This window comes from Eubalaena glacialis, chromosome 2 (genome assembly GCF_028564815.1).
Source record: "Eubalaena glacialis isolate mEubGla1 chromosome 2, mEubGla1.1.hap2.+ XY, whole genome shotgun sequence".
NCBI lineage: Eukaryota > Metazoa > Chordata > Mammalia > Artiodactyla > Balaenidae > Eubalaena > Eubalaena glacialis.
In genome coordinates, this window is record NC_083717.1 from 109,544,412 (window position 1) to 109,568,658 (window position 24,247).

General features: G+C 51.4%; 1 protein-coding gene and 1 non-coding gene across 5 annotated transcripts; one reads left to right on the forward strand and one right to left on the reverse strand.

Moving 5' to 3' along the window:
- The first annotated feature begins 7,068 nt into the window (after positions 1-7,068).
- Positions 7,069-23,288, forward strand: RPAP1 (RNA polymerase II associated protein 1). 4 transcript variants are annotated; one of them, XM_061180471.1, is made up of 25 exons: positions 7,069-7,125; positions 7,911-8,168; positions 8,467-8,615; positions 8,898-8,987; positions 9,442-9,562; positions 10,172-10,393; positions 11,677-11,856; positions 12,875-12,990; positions 13,276-13,374; positions 14,479-14,580; positions 14,800-14,967; positions 15,222-15,404; positions 15,531-15,665; positions 15,765-15,935; positions 16,427-16,584; positions 17,018-17,176; positions 17,329-17,530; positions 17,958-18,067; positions 18,350-18,545; positions 18,741-18,893; positions 19,119-19,261; positions 19,850-20,606; positions 22,298-22,474; positions 22,611-22,670; positions 22,778-23,288. In XM_061180471.1, the coding sequence occupies exons 2-25, from the start codon at positions 7,988-7,990 to the stop codon at positions 22,925-22,927; spliced, it is 4,182 nt and encodes a 1,393-aa protein (XP_061036454.1). In that variant the 5' UTR covers positions 7,069-7,125; positions 7,911-7,987; the 3' UTR covers positions 22,928-23,288. The 4 variants fall into 4 exon arrangements, with proteins under 4 accessions (XP_061036454.1, XP_061036453.1, XP_061036455.1 ...); XM_061180470.1 differs by having other exon boundaries at positions 7,098-7,430; XM_061180472.1 differs by having other exon boundaries at positions 7,098-7,255.
- Positions 13,611-13,683, reverse strand: TRNAG-CCC (transfer RNA glycine (anticodon CCC)). The gene has a single exon. It is a non-coding gene; the product is annotated as a tRNA-Gly (tRNA).
- Positions 23,289-24,247: the final 959 nt, after the last annotated feature.

Here is a 24,247-nt window from a genome sequence, read left to right on the forward strand (position 1 = left end):
CCTCCCCGGCCCGCCCGCCGGCAGCCGGAGCTCGTACCGCCCCCCCGCGGAGCCCCGGGCGGCTCGCTCCGAGCGCCAGCCCGGCCGCTGCCGGCCCGGCCTCCGGCCGACCTCGCCCCGCAGACCTCCGCAGCCCCGGCCGGCACCCCCTGCCCCAGCTACCCCAAGGCCGGATCCGAGGATCTGGCTCGGTCCCCTGCACGGGCACCCCAGCCGCGCCCCTCCTTTCCCTAAGGACTCCAGCATCTTTTCAAACCCAACACTCCAGATCCTTCCCTCCAAACCTTGCTAGAAGCCTCTACCACACCCCAACTTTTGTCCAGACTGATCAGAGAACCTAGCACCCTCCTCTCAACACAGAAAGTATTCCCTAGATACTCCCAACCATGAGGCCCCCTGAAATTGTCGTGACTCAGTGCTCCCGCCACAGGATATACTAGCACACCTTCCTGCCTCTTTCATGAGCCTTTTGCCCAAATTCCCCATCTTCATACTCCATTTCCCACCCCTTTGTCTCCAAGACCTTGGGCCTTGGGTCTTGAGTTTTCTGAGATCTTGGTAATCCTCAGGTTTTATCTGCTATCCCCACTGCTACACTACATAGGTCAAAGCCCAATGGCCCATATCTTTTGGGGCTGTCATCCTCCCTAGTTGCTTCCTCTGCTTCTTGCCTCCTTGCCCCAGGATGTGGTGTGAAAGTTGGCTGTGTCTTCACAATATCCAATAAACATTAGCTATTATTAGTAGACCACCTTGCACACAGTAGGCACGCCATAAGTAAGTAGACAGATGCCTGTTAAATGAATGAATAATTGCCTCAGCGCTTGGCCTGCCCCACAACCAGTAATCAAGGGGATGGCCGTGCCCACAGACATCCTGTCAGGCAGAGAAAGAGCTAGTTCCAAATCCAGTCTACCAAATGTTCCCCTCCTCTTTCCCTTGCCTTTACTGTCCCCAGGAGCCTACTCCAAAGGGCCCTTCCCAGAAGTCCTGGTTGGGGAGGAGGGACAAGCCACTCAGTGCCCCCTCCAACCCACCTTCCACTTCCCTGCAGCCTCATTGGATCTTTTCAGGGATTCTCCTTCTGAGCAGCAGGGGCCTGCCTCTTCTTCCTCTTGGCCCCATCAGTGCTTGTTTATTAATTATACTAATGATAACAACAGTAGAAGTGCGGGGCGGCAGCCTCAGACCCAGCTGGGGGTGCCCCCAGGCGGCATCACAGGGAGAAGCGCTGTCAGAGTTGGATGGCAGGGGCCTGAGCCTCCGTTTCACTGAGAGCTCAGGCAATTTTCTGAGGCACTGTGGGTCAGCTTCAGGACTCTTTCCTAAAGGAAAAGCCTTGCTCCATTCCAGAATCCACAGCGTCTGAGCTCAGGCTGAGTCGGATCAGGGCAGGCAGACAACAGTCTGGGGCTGAAGCCAGACTCACCGGGGCCATGGCTACTGCGGCAGTGCGGCTGCTGCAGTCCTGAACTTGAGCACTTGTCATTTCTCAAGGTCCTCTCCCCCACCTCTCCTCTCTGGAGGGGACTTCAAGTTTCCAGTGAAAGGAAATTGTTGACTCTGGCTGACACTGGAAAGACCCCTCCTAGAAGGTGTTGAACCCAGAGTCCAAACCCAGCGTTTCACTTCCTTTTCACCCCTTATCCCAACCCTCCCCCCCAAACCCATTTCCTGAACTCTGATGAGAATCCCAGCCCAAGGACCATCCTTTGCTACCAGGCAAAATGGGCTTCTGGAACATATCATGAATACCTCTGCATTCTCCACTCACAGCCTTGACAAACTTCCTACCTCAGCTGCAGGGCTGAGGCACATCACTCTCACCCTGGGGCAGCATATTGTCCATGTGGGGCCTGGCACCCTGAGTGCCTGCCTCCTCTACCCCTGCTTCTGAACCCCTCGCGATTCTTAGTATTTCTACTTGCAGGGTAGAGAGGACTGTGGGGTCCTGGTCTTCTGACTTTCCAGCTCCTACACAGAGTGTTTGCCTTCCTGAGCCCTCACAACCCACTCTTCTTACCCATCTCCCCCGTCTTTCTCTCTCTCTCTGGGCACAGTAAAGGAACATACTTTAAGGGTATGAGAGCAGGTGTGATTTTGTGGAAGAGGTGTGTAGGTGGGTGAGAGGGTGTGCATTGTGATGTATGAGGGAGGGTGTGCATTTGTGCAAACTCTAAATGTGACTGACGCTTTGTGGGTGGATGGGGAGAAGATGTGTGTGTGTGACTGGAGGAGGTTGGCTGCCTTTGCAAATACATGCCTGCAAAAATCTCCCTTCCTTTTGTAAATGCATTGCTTGGAAGGAAACTAATCAAATCAACAGGAAATGTATTTGACCTAACGTATGAGCAGATGTCCTAGGAGTTCCTGTCCTCAGAACAGAAGCAGAGCCAGTTATGATCTCTCCCAGGGGAGAGGAAGGGCCAGCAGCAGCCCCTTATTATGGGTGGAGCTAGGTTGGGCCTTGGCATCACCCTACTCGTGTGAAATAAGTATTTGCCCACTCTCTGCCTTTTATAATCCACGACTGTCCAAGGAGGCCAAGGAGCCAGAGAAGACAAAGACAAAACTGGAAATAAGAACCACCTGCCCATAGCAGCAGAACACCTTGATGGCAACTTCCAGCAGTCTCAGGAAGTAGCTGCTTCAGCTTTCTCAGAGTTAGGACTCCACCTCCTGTCCCCACCTCAGGGAGTGGTGGGGAACCAACGTGAGTTATGGGGTCATGGCAGTCTCACCGGCCCTGTGACCAAGGCTATATTCTTTCCCAACTACTGGTTAAAGAGGTAAGAGTTGGGAAGTTCCCTTTAAGGAATGGGGCAGACCACAGACTGTGTTCCTCATCACCTTAGAGAATGCAGGGAATCTATGACTTTGGGGCTTGGAGCAAAACTACGTTACAGGTGTGATGTCAGGGGTGCTGGGAACTATTGCTGTACCTGCCAAACACCCCTTGCCTGAAATCCCTAAGCCAGAAACAATGTCACTCCTTGCCCAGTTGATGATGAAGCAGAAAGTAAGTTCCTAGGAAAGACCACACTCTGAAAGGGGGATTTTCAAATGATCAGGTTTTTCCCCAAAAGCAGATTTAGGAAGTAGGAAGAGAGCAATAAGCTTGGGGTTTCTGAAACAGCAGATGGGTCCAAACGTGTGGAAGAAAAACAGTTGTCCTCTTCAAAATTTCACCTAGGGGTGGCCCTGAGAGAAAAAATATATCTGTGTGTGAATGCCACATATCTGGCTGTCTGTAGTGCTCTTTTTGACCCACTTTAATAGCAACATGGCAATTTAGGCTACTTTCTAAAAACTTTTTTATTATGGAATATTTTAAACATACACACAAGTAGACAGAAGAGTATAATGACTCCCAAATGTACCCATCATTCTGCTTCAATGATTATCTTAGACAGTTGTGTTGTATTATCCCCAATTTTTTTTTTTTGTTCTTTTGCTGGAGTTTTTAAAAGCAAATCTTAGCCATATAATTAATTTCAGCTGTAAATATTACACTGTGTATCTGTAACAGACTTAAAAAAAACTCATCCATATATTCAGATGCTTACATACAGAAATAATTATAGATATGTGTATGTATAACAGTATACACATGTATTTCCTTTGTCAGTTGAGGAGGGCCAAAAAGCAAGACACCCCAGTGGCAATGAGTATACCTAGCACCCAAATCTTGGTTTCTAATACCATTTTCCAATAAAAAGAACCAAGGGTCCTTGGAGAAATGGCTGATTCTAGGACCGGAGGTCCAGTGGTTAGGACTCCTCGCTCTCACTGCCAAGGCCCTGGGTTCAGTCTCTGGTGGGGGAACCAAAATCCCACAAGCCACGTGGTGTGGCCAAAAAAACCCACACACACACAGAAAATGATGGGGTTTATCAAAGGGTCAAATATAAATATATATGAGTGTATAAGTTATAATTTATTAATAATTAAAAAGTATATTATAAATTAGTAAGTTAATTCATGGAGAACATAGACAAATCTCCCATGCAGAATTACAAATAATTTATGTAGATACTCCAGCCTCAAGGAGGGGGAGGACCTGGAACTTCCCTGGTGGTCCAGTGGTTAAGACTCCACACTCCCAATGCAGGGGGCCCGGGTTCAATCCCTGGTCAGGGAACTAGATCCCGCATGCTGCAACAAAGATCCCACGTGCTGCAACTAAGACTCGGTGCAGCCAAATAAATAAATACTAAAAAAAAAAAGGAGGGGGAGGACCTAAAACCCATAACCCCAGTCTAATCATGAGAAACTCATCAGACAAATCCCAGTGGAGGGACATTCTTCAAAATACCCTACCAGTACTACTCTAAACTGTCCAAGCCATCAAAATAAAAAAAGTCTACGAAGCTATCACAGCCAAAGGCGCCTAGGGAGTCATGATAACTAAATGTAATGTGGTATGCTGGATGGAACAGGAAAAGGACCTTAGGGAAAATCTGAGGAAATCTGAATAAAGTATGGAGTTTAGTAGTAATAGTATGTCAATATTGGTTTTTCAATTCCAACAAATGTACCATATTAATGTTAGATGCTAGTAACAGGGGAAACTGTGTTTGGGGTAAATGGAAGCTTTCTTTCTTTGCAATTCTTCTGTAAATCTAAAGCTATTCTAAAATAAAGTTTATTTGGCACTTCCCTAGTGATGCAGTGGTTAAGAATCCTCCTGCCAATGCAGCGAACACTGGTTCGAGCCCTGGTCCGGGAAGATCCCACATGCCATGGAGCAAGTAAGCCCATGCACCACAACTACTGAGCCTGCACTCTAGAGCCCGTGAGCCACTACTACTGAAGCCCGCGCGCCTAGAGCCCGTGCTCTGCAACAAGAGAAGCCACCGCAACGAGAAGCCCGCGCACCCCAATGAAGAGTAGCCCCCGCGCACCCCAATGAAGAGGAGCCCCACTCGCCGCAACTAGAGAAAGCCCACACGCAGCAACAAAGACCCAATGCAGCCAAAAATAAATAAATTAATTATTTTTTTAAAAAAGTTTATTTTTCAAAAAGAACCACATCCATACCCAATACATTTTTTTTTTTTTTTTTTTTGGCTGCGCTGGGTCTTCGTTGCTGCGCGTGGGCTTTTCTCTAGTTGGGGCGAGAGGGGGCTACTCTTCATTGCGGTGCGCCGGCTTCTCATTGCGGTGGCTTCTCTTGTTGCGGAGCATGGGCTCTAGGCACGCGGGCTTCAGTAGTCGCGGCTCACGGGCTCTAGAGCGCAGGCCCAGTAGTTGTGGCGCACGGGCTTTGTTGCTCTGTGGCATGTGGGATCTTCCCAGACCAGGGCTCGAACCCGTGTTCCCTGCATTGGCAGGCGGATTCTTAACCACTGCACCACCAGGGAAGCCCCATTTTTTTTTTAAAACACATTTTATTTATTTATTTATTTGGCCGTGCCACTTGCCTTGCGGGATCTCAGTTCCCCAACCAGGGATTGAACCTGGGCCGTGACAGCACCGAATTCTAACCACTAGACCACCAGGGAACTCCCCATACACAATAAAATCTTTTAAAAATACTTAATATCATATAAAACTCAGTTTGTGTTCAGTTTTCCCAAACAGTCTCAAAAAACGTCATTTTATGAGTTTGAATCAGGATACAAACAAGGACCACATGTTTAATTGATAATCTCTTAATGTAGTTAGAGATGATAGTTAGATCTAGATGCCTGACTAGATTCAGCTTCAACTTTTTGGCATGAAGGCTTCCTAGGACATGTTTTGTACTTTCAGTGGCATCACATAAGGGGGCACATTATGTCCAGTGGCCCCACTTTTAGTGATGTTAAGATTCATCAGTAGGTTAAAAAGTTGACCACCTGATCCATCCATACAAAGTTCTCATCAACCTTTTACCTAATAGCTTTATCAGTTATTGATGATTATTGTCTGGAGCGATTATTTGATTAGTGGTTGCAAACAGTGATTTTCTACATTCTTCCTGCATTTTTGGATCCAATTTCCCTACCTCATTCACCATAACTTCTGAACAGCCAGTACAATTTGGACTCCCAAGATTGACTAAATCCTAGTAGCTGAAATTTACTGCTGCACTTGAAACCAAGAGAACTAAAGAAGGATTCTGTAGAATACTTAGAAAGTTGTTAGAAATGCAAATTCTTGGGTCCTATTGGAGACCTACTGAATCAGAAACTCAGGTGAGGCCCAGAAATCTGGTTTAACAAGCCCTCCAGGTGTTTCTGATGCCTGCTAAAGTTTGAGAACTCCTGGACTAACATTGGCTGCCCTAAGACGGCCTTCAATCAAGCAATGATTTACTAAGGTCCTATGTTCATGGCAATATGCTGGGTGCTGAGCATTACGGATGCAAAAAAGAAGGCCTGATGCCCCCAAGGAACTCACAGTCTATACAAGGGAACAGGGTACGTACTTATGAAAAGGTAACTGGAGACAGTTGATAGTGGGCAGTATGTTCCCAACATGGCACACAAGTGGTGCAGATGGAAGATTCCAAGGAAAGTTCGGTGAGTAGGCCCAGTTGGCAAAAGTTTAGAGCTGATTCCAACCAGGCCTTAAAGGAAGAAAAAGACTGGGGTGGGATGGAAGGAAAAAGAGACATTGGCACGAACAAAGGCAGGATGCTCATGAAGTGAATCACCTTGCAGGCAATGAGGCTGTTTTCTCCTCTCCTCACTATCACCATTCCTGCAGTGTTTCTTTCCTTGGGCTTCACCTTTCCTTTTTCCTGGTCATTTTCTTGCTCGCCCATAATCACACTGGGGAGGTCACAGTCGAGTGTATGCAGGTTTCTATGTGCTGTCCTTGAGCTTGAGAGTGTAGGATGTGGTTATCCGGGCTGGTGAGTGCGGAAGGGCGTCTGAGGAACCCTTTGCCTCTGTCACGGGTGTTGTATGTGTACAGAGAGTCCGCCCAGATCTTACGCGCTGCGGTGGGACGCGGCAAGCGTAATACCTTCAAGCTCACGAGTCCTGAACACCGAAAGAGCAAACCCCTCCCAAGAGTGGGCGGAGCCAGGACCTGAAGAGGCGGGGCCGGGCTGCGGGGCGGAAGCTCAGAACTGGTGGCGGCGGAAGTCCGGCCCCAGCGGGGCAAGATGGCGGTGTCCAGGGGGTCGTAGGCCAAGTAGGTGGCTGGGCTAGCGGGACGGACTACAGGAGATCCCGGCGGAGGGCTCTGGTACAGGGTATCCAGTTCTTTGTCGGAGTCTGCCCCAGTGTCTTTGATCTGTCCAGGAGCGGCCGCGGCCTCGTCGGTGCGGAGATCCTGGGCACGGCCCTCCATCCGCGGGCAGCATAGGCTGAGACTCCGTGATTTCTCTTCGTTGACGCGGGTGGCCTAGGAGCGCCCGCGACCGTAGAGCCCTAGGGGCCGTTGTGGGGCCCGACAGAATATAAGTCTTGAAATGCTTTGGTGAAATTTATTCCTAAGTATTTTATTCTTTTCGATGCTATTGTAAATAGAATTGTTTTCTTAATTTCGTTTTCTGATTGTTGTTTAATAGTGTATAGAAATACAAATGATTTTAATATATTGATCTTTTATAGCCCAAGGTTTTTAATAATTTGAATACTTTTCGGCCAGGCATGTTCCCACCAGTTTGATACCGAATCACCACTCCCCGGTATGACACATTTATCCGCCTGGCTCCTAATGACATTTTCCTTAGGTCCCCTATGGTTGTTCCTGAAAGTTTTTACCATCCACAGATTGTAAACAATCTAAGGTGGCAGTAAATATTGTTGCTGGGCTAGTGACATCAGGGAGCGCTAAGTAAGGAGGGAATGGCAATAAGGTATGAATGAGGAGGAATGAGTCCACCGAACCCAGGGAAAAGGAGCCTTTTCTGATGCACAAAAAAGAGAATCAGGGTTCAGTTGCAGAGGGCCCATCATCTTTACTGCTTCTAGGGGTGAATGAGAGTGAATTCCCTACACTGAAGCAGTGCTGGAACGAGTCCCACTAGGGAGGCAGCTGGAGTGTCAAGATGCTGTCGAGACCAAAGCCAGGGGAGTCTGAGGTGGACCTGCTGCACTTCCAGAGTCAGTTTCTTGCAGCTGGTGCAGCCCCAGCAGTACAACTGGTGAAGAAAGGAAGTAGGAGTGGTGGTGATGCTAACCCGGACCGGCCTCCACTGCAGGATCATCGGGATGTGGTGATGCTGGACAGTGAGTGGCTGTGGGTATGAGGTTGAAAAGGAGAGCGGTACAACTTCAGGGTCTCTCCCTCTTCCTGATGTGGCTGGGTTCCCCGTCATTATTTCAGAACTGTGTAACCTCTGTTGCTGCAGCCCCATTTTACATATGAAGAAACAGGCTCAAAGAGGTTAAATACCTTGCCCAAGATGACACAGCTTGAGCCAGTGCTGCACAGCAGCTGCCTTTCTTTCTTTGGCTTTCCCCTAGCCCTCAGTCTCTTCCTGGGAAGATATGAGTAACCTCACATCTGGGTTTTTTTCTTTCTCAGATCTCCCAGATTTGCCCCCAGCTTTGGTTCCTGCTCCCCCAAAGAGAGCCAGGCCCAGCCCCGGCCATCCCCTGCCTGAACATGAGGACCCTGAAGAGAGGCTGAACAGGCATGATAAGCACATCACTGCTGTCTTGACTAAGATTATTGTGCGTCTCACCCTGGTTGAGTGGGGCAAGGCATCCAAGGGTAGAAAGGATGTTGAGTGTGGGTGGGGAGCCTTACTGAGCAGAGAGTGATTCAGAAAGATGGGACTTTATCCCCCTACAGTCAGGTTGGGGGCTGGTTTAGAATCACTGTGACTTAAGAAGCAAGATGGGTTCATGACTCCGTAGGGTGAGGTTCTAGTCATATAGAACTGAGGCTAGTAGGATAGGGTCCAGCCTGGGGAAATCTCTGTATCTTCACTGCTTTGTACTTTGTTGCTGCAGGAACGAGATACAAGTTCAGTGGCTGTGAATCTGCCTGTGCCCTGTGGCGTTGCTTTCCCTCCTGTATTCCATCGCTCACAGGGGAGACAGGTAGGCAGAGGTGACCTCAGATGATGTTTAGGGGAGGACAGTCATGTGAGCATCATAGTGCATATTCCCCAGGTAGATAATCTTAATAATGATAAGCAATTCCATTGTTAAAACAGCACCACACTAAGCACTTTATATGCATTACTTCATTTAATCCTTATAACAGCCATGTAATATAGGTATCATTATCTCTATTTTTCAGATAAGGAAACTGTTAACTTTTGCAACACCACACATCTAATAGATAGAAGAGCCAGAAATCCAACCCAAGTCTGTCATACTTCAAAACCTATGCTTCTATAGAGCCCTGCTTTTTCTGAGGACTAGGGTTGTGACCCTTGGAGATTAAGCAAGTCTCTTGTATCTCTTTGTTCCAGTGACCTTGGTATAAAGAGGTTGAGAAGAGAATGGGGTAATGAGCATCAGTCACCTGGGTTTTCTTTTTGCCCCATAGGGGAAGCCAGCAACATCTGGTAAGAGAAGTATCTTTGCCCAGGAAATTGCAGCAAGGAGAGCATCTGAAGCCAAGGTCCGACCAGTTGGAGAAGTTGCATCTACCTTGGACCCACCAGAGGGTGAGCAGGGTTTGAAGAGGTTTGGGCTCAGCCTTTTTGTAATACACATTTGTAGAGTCATCTTTGGATATACATCTTCCCTGCCTCAAATCTGAAGTGCATTTGAGCCATCTAAAGAGGAGCCATCCCATATCTCCACTTAGAGTATTGAGTATGGGCAGCTTGGGTCCATATCTGGGTCTTAGGTGCAGGGAGAAGGCAGGTCATTACTTGACTGTAGGAGAAAGGAAGGGGATAGAAGTGTCTGGTAGAGACTGTAAAATAAAGATGTAGGCCAAGATTCTTTTAATGATGCAAATTACTAGCAGAAGAACTGGGGGCAGGCCCCTGGAGGCAGACGGCTGCCTAGACATCCAAGAGAAGAGTCAGAAAGTGGGATGTTTCTGAGGGAAACTTCTAAGTCCAAGGGGAAAAATGAGTAGAGAGGTCATCACCCCAACCCAGCCCCAGGATGCCCTGGAGTCCTGTGCCAAACCCAGGGGCATCTCCACTCTGTGCCTGGGAAAACTCGGAGGCTTCCATCTGTCTCCAGAGCTAATGGGATTAGAGAAGAGGGACAGAAGGCCCAGTTGGGGTGAGGCAATGAAACTGATTGTATCCTTCTTCCAGGTGCTGCAGCCTGTGAGGCACTCACACCTACGGAGCAGGGCAGCCAGCTTCCATGGAACAGCTACAGCTTCCAGGGACCCCATCTGGTTTCAGGGAAGGGGCTCAAGAGCCAGGAGGCTGAGCAGGAAGCCCAGACCATCCATGAGGAGAACGTAGCGAGACTGCAAGCCATGGCTCCGGAGGAGATCCTGCAGGAACAGCAGCGGTTACTGGCTCAGCTTGGTACGGGTACCAGCCTTTCCTGCCAAGACTGGGCTAGGAAGGGACTGTCATTTATTGAGGAAGGCTCACTGTGAGTGCCAGGCAGAGTACTTTAACACATTTCATTTTGTCCTCAAACTGTTCCTGTGAGGTCAGTGGTACTAACCTCATTTATTTATGAAAAGATAAAAACAAAAACAAAAAAAACTGAGGCTCAAAACTGTAAGAAATTCTCCCTCAGGTCACACAGCCTGGTACCACATCCTGTTAATGAACACCAATGAGATATAAACCCAGGTCTACTTGGTCTCATGGGCTGTGTTCTTAACCATTATACCATGTATCCTGTACTACTGTAGTGTAGTATACACTGTATTTTGGCTGTACTCTAGTACAACTACAGGGTACTCTATTATGTGATGCTGTGCTATACTACACCTCCCTCCTAGTTTCTGTTCACCAAAACAGTAGTGCCAAGTCAATCTGTTCCAAACTATGTATCTAGCACTTATATAGAGCATACAATATATTAGTTTTGGGGTTTTTTTTGTTTGTTTGTTTTTTTGTTTTTTTTGCTGCTCTGGGTCTTCATTGTTGCACACGGGCGTTCTCTAGTTGCAGCGAGTGGGTGCATCACTCTTTGTTGTGGTGCGCGGGCTTCTCATTGCAGAGGCTTCTCTTGTTGCAGAGCATGGGCTCTAGGCGCACAGGCTTCAGTAGTTGTGGCACACGGGCTCAGTAGTTGTGGCTCGCGGGCTCTAGAGCGCAGGCTCAGTAGTTGTGGCACACGGGCTTAGTTGCTCTGCGGCATGTGGGATCTTCCCAGACCAGGGCTTGAACCTGTGTCCCCTGCGTTGGCAGGTAGATTTTTAACCACTGCGCCACCAGGGAAGTCCCCATATATTAGGTTTTTAGTGAATATTTGTGCATAAATAAATAAATAAAATAGTTGAAAGTGAGAAACTATTCCCCTAAATGCCTTCTTTTTGGCCCTCATCAACATTGATTCATTTATTCCACAGCCACTTACTTTGGGCCTCTGACCTGAAGCCAAGCACAGGGATGGGCAGACTGGCCTGGACCAGGGGACTGTGAAGAGTGGAGGGATAGGTGGGCAGGCAGGTCCCAGTGACAGATATGGGTCATCGAGGCTGCAAGAGAGCCCAGGGGGCTCAGGCCAGGGCTGGGAAGTGGCTTGTCTTGGCCTTGGCACCCACAGACAGGCAGTATTAAGCAGGTTTCAGGTGTATAGAGGCTGGGGAGGATCTGCCCCCACCCATTCTCCCCTACACGCTCTCTTCTAGATCCCAGCTTGGTTGCCTTCTTGAGATCTCACAGCTGCACCTGTGAGCAGGCAGAAGAGAAGGCCACAGGGGAGCAGAGGCCAGGAGGTCACTCTGCTGAGGTCACTGGAGAGGAGCCCATCATGCCAACTTCTGCCAGTGAGCCCAGGCAGGAAGATGAGCTGGAGCCAGGAGCCCCAGGTTTGGAGGAGGAGGGGACTTCTGGGGAACAAAAGTAGAGGAAAGTATTCCTTCTCCTAGGCCTGGCAGATGGGAAGAGAGAGAATCTCCCCTGTCCTTGAACGTCTAACGTTAATCTTCATTATTGGCTTGAAATCAGTCTTCATTTGCTGATGCTTATCTTCTTCCTGCACGTGCTTCCTGTTTTCCTGTCCTGTTACTGCTCCTTCTCCCCCTTCCCTGGTAAGAGACAGCACAATGTGATGGCTGAATGGACCCCTCCCCCTCCAGACCATCTGCCCCCTGCCTTTGCAGTAGCTGCCCCAGCTCTGGCTCCATCCATCCCACAGTTCTTTCTGCCTCTGCTCTCAGTGTTGGGAGGATAATGTCAGGGTGGTGGGAGAGGAAGGGTCTGACGCAGGTCTTGTGAACATGCCAGACCTGAAGCAGAGAGGCCAGTGGGAGCACTCATCTTCCAGGAGCTGGATGATTTTATTAGTGATTAACGAAAGAAGAATTGAATTAGAAGAGCCAGGAACCTCCTGCCCCTGGATGAGCTCTAGGCTAGTTGAGCAGGTTGGATGGGGGTTGGGTGGGGTGAGGAAGGAGGAGGATATTGCAGGTGTGTGTTTCTGTATCTTGCTCTGCTGAGGTATAGCTGCCCCCTCCTCATTGTCCCCACTCCCCTGCTCCTTTAGAAGGTCGGTACTAGAGAGTGGAGAACTGTGGTTTCCCTGCTGTGTGTGGTCCTCCCTTCCTCCTCTGCTTCCTCTCTCTTCTCTTCCTTATCTCCTCCGCTTCCTCTTTCCTCTCCCAACAAATCTTTGGGGTCAGAAAGGGGCTAGAGCCCAGGACGGGGTGTGTTCTGCCATATCAGGCATTCCAGCCCCTGGGCCGTGCCATTAGTCATAGCTGAAGGCAGAGGCTGCCAGACCCTTGGGCAGAGGTGGATGTGGCAGCTTCTGGATGATGGCTGGGACCCCAGTGGATCAGTGAGCTGAGCCCCTTAGGGAATACTACTCTGCTTCCATCTCCCCAGCTCTGGCACTGCCCGTGACTCCCCAGAAAGAATGGCTGCACATGGACACTGTGGAGCTGGAGAAGCTCCATTGGACCCAAGACCTGCCTCCACTCCAACGGCAGCAGACTCAGGAGGTGAGGAGGGCCAGCTGGCCTACAAGGGCAAGGTGGGGTGACAGTGAGTGGGGCTGCTGTCTTGCACCCAGAACTTAGGCTTTTCTCTTCCCCCAAGCTGGAGAAACATCTCTCCTAGTGCTCACCCCCTCCTCCTGCCTGGCCTCTAAGGCCAGAGGAGCCCCACTTCCGGTCAGAGGTAGAGTCAGGCCCTACGTCCTGAGAGGCCTGGGATTACAGGTGAGGAATGGGTGTGGGGAAGTTGCTGGTGCCCCCAGCCCATAGTTCTCGTTCTGTACCCATTAGAGGATGCAGGCCCGATTCAGTCTTCAGGGAGAGCTGCTGGCCCCCAGCGTGGACCTTCCCACCCATCTGGGCCTACACCACCATGGAGAGGAGGCGGAGGTGAGGCGTGGGGTCCAGGGAGTACTGGGCAGCTCTCAGCAAGTGCTTTTAACAACCATGTGGAGAAGGACCGCTGCTCAGCTGCCTTGGCCCTTCTGTGCGCCCTATTCCAGTTCACGGCCTTGCTGTCTTTTCAGTTTTGTTTTTTTTTAATATTTATGTATTAGTTTATTTGTTTGGTTGCACCGGTCTTCCTTGTGGCATGCGGGATCTTTATTGCCGCATGGGGGATCTAGTTCCCTGACCAGGGATCGAACCTGGGCCCCCTGCATTGGGAGCGCAGAGTCTTAACCACTGGACCATCAGGGAAGTCCCTGTCCTTTCAGTTGTTAGGCTTGAAATCTTTCTCCTTGTTCCCTCACATTCCAGTCAGCCGCCAGAACTTGCCAATTCTGTTTGTCACCTCCCCGCAGTGCTTCCTCGATCAGAGCCTTGATCCCTCTGGTCTGTTCAGTCGCCATGTTCCACTCACTCCGTCATGCCATTCGCTCGCTCCCCCACGGGGCTGCCGTAGTGATTTCCCCTGGCCCAGCTCAGGCTGTCCCTTGCCTCAGAAAGTTTCCTCGCTCAGGGAATTCTCCCAGAATAAGGTCTTGGCTCCTCAGCACGACAGAACAGCCTTCCACCATCTGCCCCTGCTGACCTCACAGCTCTGCGTCCCTCATTTCTGCTGCACATTCTGTTGCCTCCTCCCCACATACCCGCTGTGCTCAAGGACGTCCAGGGCTCAGTTCCTGAGGCCCCCTCCAGGGAACGCCTTTCCCCTCTGCTCCATGCCGGGCCATCAGAGCTCTACCCACCCACTGAGACCACATCACTTTTCCAGGTGCCCCTTCTCTCTCTCTCCTGTTCTCTGGTTGCAAATTAAACACCGATTACTACATTCCTCCCAAACTGCCTTATGCTATGGTTACTTGTGCGCCAGTCTTACTTCCTTTACCAGTTTGAAGCTCCACGGAGAGCAGAGGCAAGAGACATCACTTACTTTTCTTTGTCTTCACCTTGACACCTGACTCAGTGCATGGCAGATAGGGGTTGCCACGTATTTGTTGGTGGGTGCTGCCCTGTGTCTTGGCTCCTTCCGACTTCTTGTCCCTGTTCCAGAGAGCAGGGTACTCCCTTCAGGAGCTGTTCCACCTGACGCGCAGCCAGGTGTCCCAGCAGAGAGCACTAGCGCTGCATGTGTTGGCCCAGGTCATCGGCAGGGTGAGTGGACTGTTGGCCTCGTCCTGCCTGCCCCCCTCCCCTTAGACTTTCCCACCTCCTGCCTGTTTCACTCTGACTCACTGGCCCATACACCAGCTGCCTGTGGGTCACACTGAGAACAGGACAAACCCAGGGTCCTAGCTGGACAAGTGAAGGGTTTAGGACAGAGACTCTGTAACTTCAGCGTATTCAGCAAGGTTTTATCCTCCTGCCCTCAAGGCCCAGGCTGGCGAGTTTGGGGACCGGCTAGTGGGCAGTGTCTTGCGCCTCCTTTTGGATGCTGGTTTCCTCTTCCTGCTGCGCTTCTCTCTGGATGACAGAGTGGATGGGGTCATCGCAGCTGCCGTCCGGGCTCTTCGGGCTCTGCTGGTGGCTCCTGGAGATGAGGTACAACAGGCATAGGAATGAGGCTTCAAGGCATTAGGGTCCCTACGCCTCCTGCTGGGCCTGCCCTCGTTGATGAGGCTTTGCCAGGCAGGGCACAGAATGGGGTGGCTGTGTCACCGCCTTCTAAAGGCCCCAAAACCTAGGAGCCTTGCCTCTCTGTCCTTTGTGCGTGGCTTTTGCCCTCTACTTCTGGACCCGCTTTCTGGCCTGATCCCTTCTTCCTCTTCCCACCTTCACACTCTTTCCTCTGGCAGGAGCTCCTCGATAGCACCTTCTCTTGGTACCATGGAGCTTTGGTGTTCCCTCTGATGCCCAGCCAGGAGGACAAGGAGGACGAGGATGAGGATGAAGAGCCCCCAGCAGAAAAGGCAAAAAGGAAGAGCCCGGAGGAAGGAAACCGGCCTCCATCTGACCTGGCCCGACACGACGTCATCAAGGTAAAAGTGCTGGGGCAGCTGCACTGGTCCCATGACCTCCAGGGCCAGCACATGTTGGGCAGGAGGGGTCATCAAGGCCTGGGGCCCAGTTGCATTTGGTAGTGGGTTTGTGTCTCTGATCCTCAGGGGCTCCTGGCCACCAACCTGCTGCCTCGGCTACGCTACTTGCTGGAGGTGACCTGCCCAGGACCTTCTGTGGTCCTTGACATCCTGGCTGTGCTCATCCGCCTGGCCCGGCATTCCCTGGAGTCAGCCACAAGGGTGAGAAAGAGAAGGAGGCAGGGACTGGGCAAAGAGCCTAGCTAGGCCTGGTCTTGACCCTCAGCCTCCCGACCTCCCTTTTCCTCCTGGCCTGCACAGGTCCTAGAGTGCCCTCGGCTGATAGAGACTGTGATTCAAGAGTTCCTGCCCACCAGCTGGTCCCCTATGGGGGTGAGGCCTACCCTCAGTCTACACAGAGTGCCCTGTGCTCCTGCCATGAAACTTCTTCGTATCCTGGCCTCGGCTGGTAGGAATATTGCTGCCCGGCTGGTAAGCAGAACACAGGGCAAGGGATGGGGGCTTGAGACAGGGCTGGGTTGGGGGCTAAGCATAGCCCCTGCACTCTGGGTGGCCCAGTCATGCCATCTTTCTCTTTGTATCTGTTCCAGTTGCCTAGAAATGGAACAGAAACCCCCAGGCAGGAACCTAGTCACCTGGAGCCTAGTGTATCCTGTAGGCCTGCTCTGCTCTCATTATGTGAAAGGAAGGTTCCCTGTTCCCTGGACCCAGGCCAGAAGGGCCACATACAAATAGGCATAGCCAAGGTGCCCAGCAAGTGCTCGCTAAAAAGAAGGAGGGAAGGAGAGAGGAAGGGAGGGATGGATGAGATAGTTTCGCCCTAGCCCAGAACTATGACCCTCTGGCACCAGAGGGGTCTCAGCAGGGATGAGTTGAGCCAGTCTCTGTAGTGAGAGAACCTGAGGCTTGGAACTTCGGACTCCGAGCTGATCCTGATCCCCAGACTCTCTGCCCAACCCCAGCTGAGTGGCTTTGATCTCCGGAGTCGCCTGTGCCGCTTTATAGCTGAGGCTCCCCAGGATCTGGCCTTGCCCCCAGAGGAAGCCGAGACACTGAGCACTGAGGCCTTCCGTCTGTGGGCCGTGGCAGCCTCCTACGGCCAGGGCGGTGACCTTTACAGGTGAGGAGAGACAAGGGTAGGCTCCCTCACAGACCCCTCCAGCTCTGCACTCTGGCCTTGCTCAAGGTTCAAGCTCGGAGGGAGGCTGAGTATGAGAAAGAGGTGATTCTGGGAGAAAGGAAGAAAACTTGGGAGTCAGTAGCCAGGGGAGAGTGGAACAAAGCTGGGTTAACCACATTGTGTGCACCCCAGCTTGGTATCTTGGTGAAATCAGATTTAAATTCCCTCTTGTGGTGGAAGCCTTGAGGGGCTACCTCCTTCCCTTCAGCCCCCAGCCTTCCTTCTTGAAACCTTCCCAGAGTCCCCAGCCCTGGGCCTCCCTCCTGCTCCTCCTCAGCCAGACTGCAGATGCCCGGGGCCGAGCCTTGCTTTGTGTCTTCTGTTTCCATCTCCCTTCTCACACTGAAGGGCGGTCCTTCTCCCCGCTTACCAGGGAGCTGTACCCTGTGCTGACGCGAGCCCTGCAGGCTGTGCCGAAGGAGCTCAGCAGCCCCTCCCCTCAGCCCCTGGCTCTGCAGAGGACAGCCTCACTGCTCACCGTCCTCACCCAGCTGACCCTAGCAGCCGGTAGCACCACCCCTGAGCCCAGAAGGTAGGCTCTAGCCCTGAGCTGCTGGCGGTGACGTCCTTTCGGGAGCTCTGGGACCGGTGGGAGTGCTCCTCCACAGGGAGAGGGCGGCCAGAGCTTAGAGGGGGGTCCAGGCAGCCAGATCCTCACTGTGGCCCGTTGTGGCTCTCCTGTAGTGACTCTGCTGAGGCCAGTCTGTCGGCCACTCCTTCCTCAGTCACTTGGACGCAGGTGTCTGGGCTCCAGCCTCTCGTGGAGCCTTGTCTAAGACAGACCTTGAAGTTGCTGCCCAGACCTGAGATGTGGAGTGCCCTTGGCCCAGTGCCCACTGCCTGCCTGCTCTTCCTGGACGCTTACTACCAGGCCTGGAGCCAGCAGGTGAGTGTTGCCTGCCTGCCTTCCACGCTGCCCTGGGTGCCCTGCCTTCATCTTAGCATTCCACCCTTGTTCTCCCTCTGTCTCCACCTCTCCGTACCTCCCTCCCCATTTCCACCTTTTCCCTCCTACCTTTCTTCCTCTTTCCACCTCCACGTCCAGTGGAGCTTCCAAGGAGTCGTGTTGATAGGGACCATAGAACCCCAAACAGCCGCTCAGCCTCCCTGGAGCCTTTATGCTCTCTCAAGACCCTAGACAGTGGGTGCCAGAGCAACCTCAGGGTCTTCTCTGCCTCTAGAAGGGGCAGAAGGCAGAAGCCTCTAAACACTGACTATTGGCCACTTGGAGTCATGGGCTTGGCCTGGGTACACGGGGTCCAGGAGAAGGGGGGTCCTGGGCCACCAGCTCAGTGAGTGTCTTGGTCTTCCAGCCAGGCTTGTGCCCAGGGGATTGGCTTCAGGACACGGAGCGCCTGTCGGAGGAGCTGCTGCTGCCCCTGCTGAGCCAGCCCGCTCTGGGCAGACTGTGGGGTTCGCTGGGGTGTGTACTGCGTGCGGTTGTGGAGCCGGTGGTGGGGCGGGGAGGTGGCAGTTTCGCTCCTTGTGGGGTTCCTGCGCCTGGCTCCCTGGTCCATCCCAGCTGGAACCCCCCAGCCTGAGGGAAACCTAAATCCCTAGCAGGCAGCGACTGGGGGCTCCAGGGAACGTGGGCACTGTCCGCACGGCCACGTTTCTGCTAGCCTTGGTCGCAGACCAAGCAGCTGTTTCCAGCCCGGCACATGTCAGGCTAGAGCCCCCCTCAGTGTCTCCATTCTGTTTCCAGGTGCTGCTCCCCTCTCTGCAACCCACAGTCCTGTGCTCCGGCCCCTGAAGCTCTCTCCAGCCTCGTGTCACTGGGCTGCGCAGGAGGCCACCCTCCTCTCAGTCTGGCTGGCTCAGCCTCCCCCTTCCCATTCCTCACAGCCCTCCTCTCTCTTTTCAACACCCTGGGCTTGATCCACAAGGGGCTGTGTGGCCAGGTGAGCGCTGGGTGCCTGGTTAGGGGGGCAGGGGACCAAGATGGCAGGAGTCAGAAAGGGGAAGGGCGCCCCTTGGGGAAGAGAGGCCTCTTCTGCCAGCACCCATTTCTCTGAGTTTAGCTGGGGAAGGGGCAGCTGGGGAGCCCTAGGGGGCATCAAAGTCACCTTGTGAATCTGAAGCTTGCTTTTCCTCAGCTGGCTGCCGTATTGGCTGCCCCAGGACTGCAGAACTACTTCCTCCAATGTGTGGCTCCTGTGGCTGCTCCACACCTCACACCCTTCTCCACGTGGGCCCTGCACCATGAGTATCACCTGCAGTACCTGGCACTCGCCCTGGCCCAGAGAGCGGTGGGTGCCCCCAACCCCCATCCCTCTGTCCACTCCCCCCCCATTATCCCCATCCTGCTTCTCTGGAGCTTGTGCTGCTTCTGGCAGGCCATGCGGTTCTACTTGCCTGCAGACATGCCCAGGTCCTGTGCCCATCAGCATATATTCTCTTCCTCACTTCTCTTTGCTTTGTCCCCCCTCACCCCCTCTGCCTGCTCCTCCCTCTTCCCCCTTTTATGTCCACAGGCGACACTCCAGCCAGTGTCAGCCACCAGTGCTGCCCTCTATCACGGCATGGCCTTGGCCCTGCTGAGCCGGCTGCTGCCCGGAAGCGAGCACCTCGCCCATGAGCTACTGCTGAGCTGTGTGTTCCGGCTGGAGTTCCTCCCGTAAGTCCAGGGTTGGCGGCATCAACTGAGCCCTTTGAGAGGCTGCTGTGGTGGTTGACAGAGCAGCCCTGAATTTGGGGCCAGGAGACCTGGGTTTCATTCTCTTTCTTCCATGGATTACGCTTAACCTGTCTGAGTTTCCATTTCCTCATTAGTAAAGTGAGGATGAGGATAATATGCTAGAGTATTATTATGAGACTTCTGTGACTGTATGGCTGAAAAATGGTTATAAACTAGCTGTACGCTTATAATAGCTAACAGTTACCCAGTGCTTACTCCTTGTCCGGTACTCCCTTAACCGTTTGTCTCTATTTTAATTGTTTTACCTGTACCATGAGATGTGTATTATTATCATTATTATCTCCACTTTACTCTGAGGAAAGTGAGGCACAGAGAAGTTCTGTAAACTTGCACCTAGGTAACTGGCTCTAGTGCCCGTCCTCTTAAATGCTATACACACTACATGGAAGGTTATTAGGGGAACAGGGAGGAGCAGGATTGGACCTAGGAGCCTCTGGGAAGCCCTGGAGAGCTGGCATGGCCTTGTGGGTTCTAGCCCTCATTTTTGGCTTTTGGGTTCTGTTACAGGGAAAGAGCATCAGGGGGTCCGGAGGCAGCCGACTTCTCTGACCGGCTGTCCTTAGGGAGCGGCGGGGACCTTGGGTGTGGGCGAGGGACTCTGCTAGCTCAGGCCTGCCAGGACCTCCCCAGCATCCGCAGCTGCTACCTGACCCACTGCTCACTGGCCCGGGCCAGCCTGCTAGCCTCTCAAGCCTTGCACCGAGGGGAGCTCCAGCGAGTCCCAGCCCTGCTGCTCCCTGTGGCTAAGGAGCCCCTGCTGCCCACTGACTGGCCTTTCCTGCCATTGATTCAGCTCTACCACCGGGCCTCAGACAGCCCCTCGGGGCTCCCTCCTGCTGACACTGTGGGCACAGCCATGCGGGCCCTGCAGTGGGTGCTAGTCCTGGAGAGCTGGCGCCCCCAGGCCCTCCGGGCTGTGCCTCCTGCTGCCCGCCTGGCACGGCTCATGTGTGTGTTCTTGGTGGACAGTGAATTGTTCCGGGAGACCCCAGTACAACGTCTGGTGGCAGCCCTCCTGGCCCGGCTCTGCCAGCCTGAAGTCCTACCAAACCTCAACCTGGATTGCCCACTTCCTGGCCTGACGTCTTTCCCGGATCTCTATGCCAACTTCCTGGAGCATTTTGAGGCTGTGTCTTTTGGGGACCACCTCTTTGGGGCTCTGGTTCTCCTCCCCCTGCAGCGTCGGTTCAGCGTCACCTTGCGCCTTGCCCTCTTTGGGGAGCACGTGGGAGCCTTGCGAGCTCTGGGCCTGCCTCTGACCCAGGTACTTTCTCAGCCCAGCAGGGCCCACCATGGGCATCCTGTCCTGGGCCTTGGAGGCAGTCCTGAGCCGCGGGGAGCTTTGGAGGGCCTCAGGTTCCTTATCTTACCTCTTGGAGGCTTTGAGGAGATTAAGAGAATACGTGAAAAGGGTTTACTGTGGTGTCTGGCATACAGTAGGTGTTCATTATTATTAAAAAGGCACAGCTCCTTGCTCATGAGGTGCTATAGTCTAGATGAGAGATGTACTAAAACCAACATAGTCCTCAGGTATTCAGATTCTAGGTGTTAAGTCAGGATTCAGAGAAGGGAAAGATCAAAGTGGGCTTCCCACGAGGAGAAGCCTTTGTGGAAGAAGTGGGGATTGATCTGGGCATGGAAAATTGGGTAGAATTTGGATTGTTAAGGAGAAAGAATGTACCTAGTGGAACAGCATAAAGCTCAGAGGCAGGAAGGAATATGACAGGATGGGAAGAGGAAGGAGTCTATGACAGATATCAGCTTGGGAACTTGTTGGAAACAAAGCTAATAAAGTCTTAGAGGGCCTCAGATATCAGGCTAAGGAGTTAAACTTGTAAGCTGTAAAGAGTTACTAATTTTTTTAAGATTTGTTTTTTTATTTTCATTATAACTTATTTTGGTAAGCTTGAAATATAAACATTTTAATATACGTATGTAAGATATAAATGTATATTTTGTATAAAAAACTAAAAAAAATATAAAATATTTTTAAGAATTAAAAAGAACGTTACAGGGAATTCCCTGGGGGGTCCAGTGGTTAGGACTGCACGCTATCACTGCCAAGGGCCCGGGTTCAATCCCTGGTCAGGGAACTAAGATCCCACATGCCACGTGGTGTGGCCAAAAAAAGAATAGATTAAGGAAAAAAAAAGAACTTTACAGTTATCCATAATCCCACTGCCCAGTAGTAATTATTTTGATTTACCTTTTTTTAGTCTTTTTTTTTTTGGCTGCACCTCGCAGCATGTGGGATCTTAGTTCCCTGACCAGAGATCAAACCCGTGCCCACTGCATTGGGAACACGAGTCCTAACCACTGGATCGCCAGGGAAGTCCCTGTGCATATATATTTTTATAAAATTGGGATCACTGCATAATGTTTTCTTCATTGAATGTTAGGTAGTAAGCATTTCTCACATCATTAAATAATCTAAGAAATCAATTTTTTTATTATTATATCATAATCCATCGTGCAGGTGCGTCCCAGTTTATTTTATCAGAACCCCTTAGTGGGCATGAAAGTTGTTTCTGATTTTTTGCTATTTTAAGTAACACTGTGATAAACACCATTGGACATAAACTCATAATCATTTCTGCATGGAATTAAGAATAATTTTTTTAGAAACAGAATTACTATTCCAAAGAACATAAACTTTTGAAAGGTTTGGTAATAGAATTGAGCAGCTGAACATGACATTTTGAAAGTTTTAAGTAGATTAAGCAAGTAGTAGTAGCAGTAGAAATTCACAGCTGCTTCTCAGTTTCCCAGTTTCCGCTGCTTTCGAGCTCTTTAGTCTTTAACCTTGATCCTTGTGATAGACAGGGATGGATGTCTGTCTAGGACCGGATCTCTGCCCTCATGATTTGTTTCATGTGACCATCAACCATCCACCCTGTTGTCCAGTGATACACATTCCACCCTGACCCTCAGCTTGTCTCATTTCCCCTGTCACAGTTGCCTGTGTCCCTGGAAAACTACACAGCGCCTCCTGAAGACAACCTGGCCCTCCTTCAGCTCTACTTCCGGGCTCTGGTTACTGGTGCGCTCCAATCACGCTGGTGCCCTGTGCTCTATGCTGTGGCCGTGGCTCATGTCAACAGCTTCATCTTCTGCCAGGACCCAAAGAGCTTGGTAAGTTACGTCCCCATCTCCAGAGGAAGGGAAGGAACCTGCAGTTGAACTGAGCCAGCTGGGGAGGAGGTGAGGGCCAGGCCAGGCGAGTGATAGGCCCGTGGCCTGCTGCCACCTCTCCCTCTTCTGCCTCTAGGATGAGGTAAAGGCTGCCCGCAGGAGCATGTTGCAGAAAACTTGGCTGCTGGCAGATGAGGTAGGGCGGGGTACATCTTGGAGGGTGGGAGAATGGAGGGTCTTGGGGAACAGAGATCTCAACAGGATCTCACTACCCACTTCATAAAGTTTCTTCCTTCTCTGCAGGGTCTTCGGCAGCACCTTCTCCACTATAAGCTTCCTAATTCTGCCCTTCCAGAGGGTTTTGAGCTGTATCCCCAGTTGCCCTCTCTGCGTCAGCAGTACCTCCAGAAACTGATCTCAGGGGTGCTCCAAAATGGGGTTTCAGAGACCTAGTATAGCTGCTGCAGAGGAAGAGATGGATACATTCTCCTGGGGTTCACCAACAGATGCCTGGCCAGAGAGAAGGGCTTTGTGTCCTAAGAGTGTGCAGGAAACAATAGAGCAGAAGTCTTGCCTTCCTAGGAGCAAGCTCTTTGAGCTTTTTTGGAGATTGGTGAGCCTACCCTTATGTCCTGATATCTGGAGCTCAGGATCTGGGGCTTCTGAGGGTCTGTGCTGGGAGTGAGGGGTGACTTAGCTATATACCCCTTCTTGGGGACAAGACAAACTAACTACACCTCTTCCTCTCCCCACCCCAGGCCAGGGTATATGAATACTGGAGCTGAGCATTGAAATAAAGAATTTTTGTATCTTCTGGGAATTTGATTTGGACTGATTTCAGATGTACTAGTTCAGGATTGGTATCGAGGAATGGGTTATCTCTGGGGGAAGCAGGACTACTGTGAGAGACATCGGGGGAGGAATCGTGAATGGGAGGTGAAAACTGAGTCCACATCTGGGACAACAAAAATGTGGGTCCCAGTTCTGGAGTGAAGCCAGGCCAGGGCAGTGCTCTTGGGAATGGGGGGTGCTTCTAGAAGGACTCTCTCAGCAGTCCACTTGGAGTGTAGGTGTGCTAAATGAGGTTAGCATCTTGTCTCCTTATGGTCCCCTATTTCCATCAACTGCAATCATGAGACAAGAAGCCAAAAATCAGACTGGTGCAGTAGCTGTCTATCTTAAATCTGTTTGGGTTGCTATAACAGAATACCACAGGCTGGGTGGCTTTTGAACAACAGACATTTATTTCTCACAGTTCTAGAGACTGGGAAGTCCAAGATCAAGGTGCTGGCAGATTTGGTATCTAGTGAAGGCCTGCTTCCTGGTTCATAGGCAGCTCTCCCATGGCAGAAGAGGCAAGGGAGTTCTCTGGGGCCTCTTTTTATACGGGCACTAATCCCATTTCACCCATGAAGGTGGAACCCTCATGACTTAATCACTTCCCAAAGGCCCCACCTCCAAATACCCTCAATTTGGGGATTCCGTTTCAATGTATGAATTTGGTGGTGGGACTGTGGCGGGGGCCGGGAGGAGAGGTGGAGTGAAAACGTTGTCTATAGTGCTGTTCTATAACACCCCTTCCACTGTGGACTTTATTGGTGATAGGCAAAGGCTGGGGAGGAGTGGATCAAAGCATAAACTCTGATTCATTGGTTTCTTTCTTTCTTTTGGTAGTTTCTAGGTTCTTTTGCCTGAATTCCAACACTAAGCTTTCTTACAGTGTCATTTGCTGTGTGGAATTACTTACCATCATTGTGTTTATAGGTCAGGGTG

What these genes read in the sequence shown, in the direction of transcription:
- RPAP1 (XM_061180471.1), top strand. Translation starts at nt 7,988, where the DNA reads ATGCTGTCGAGACCAAAGCCAGGGGAGTCTGAGGTGGACCTGCTGCAC. An exon ending in GGATGTGGTGATGCTGGACA is followed by an intron (nt 8,169 to 8,466) that starts GTGAGTGGCTGT and finishes TTTCTTTCTCAG; the next exon opens with ATCTCCCAGATTTGCCCCCA. An exon ending in ACCACCCCTGAGCCCAGAAG is followed by an intron (nt 17,177 to 17,328) that starts GTAGGCTCTAGC and finishes GCTCTCCTGTAG; the next exon opens with TGACTCTGCTGAGGCCAGTC.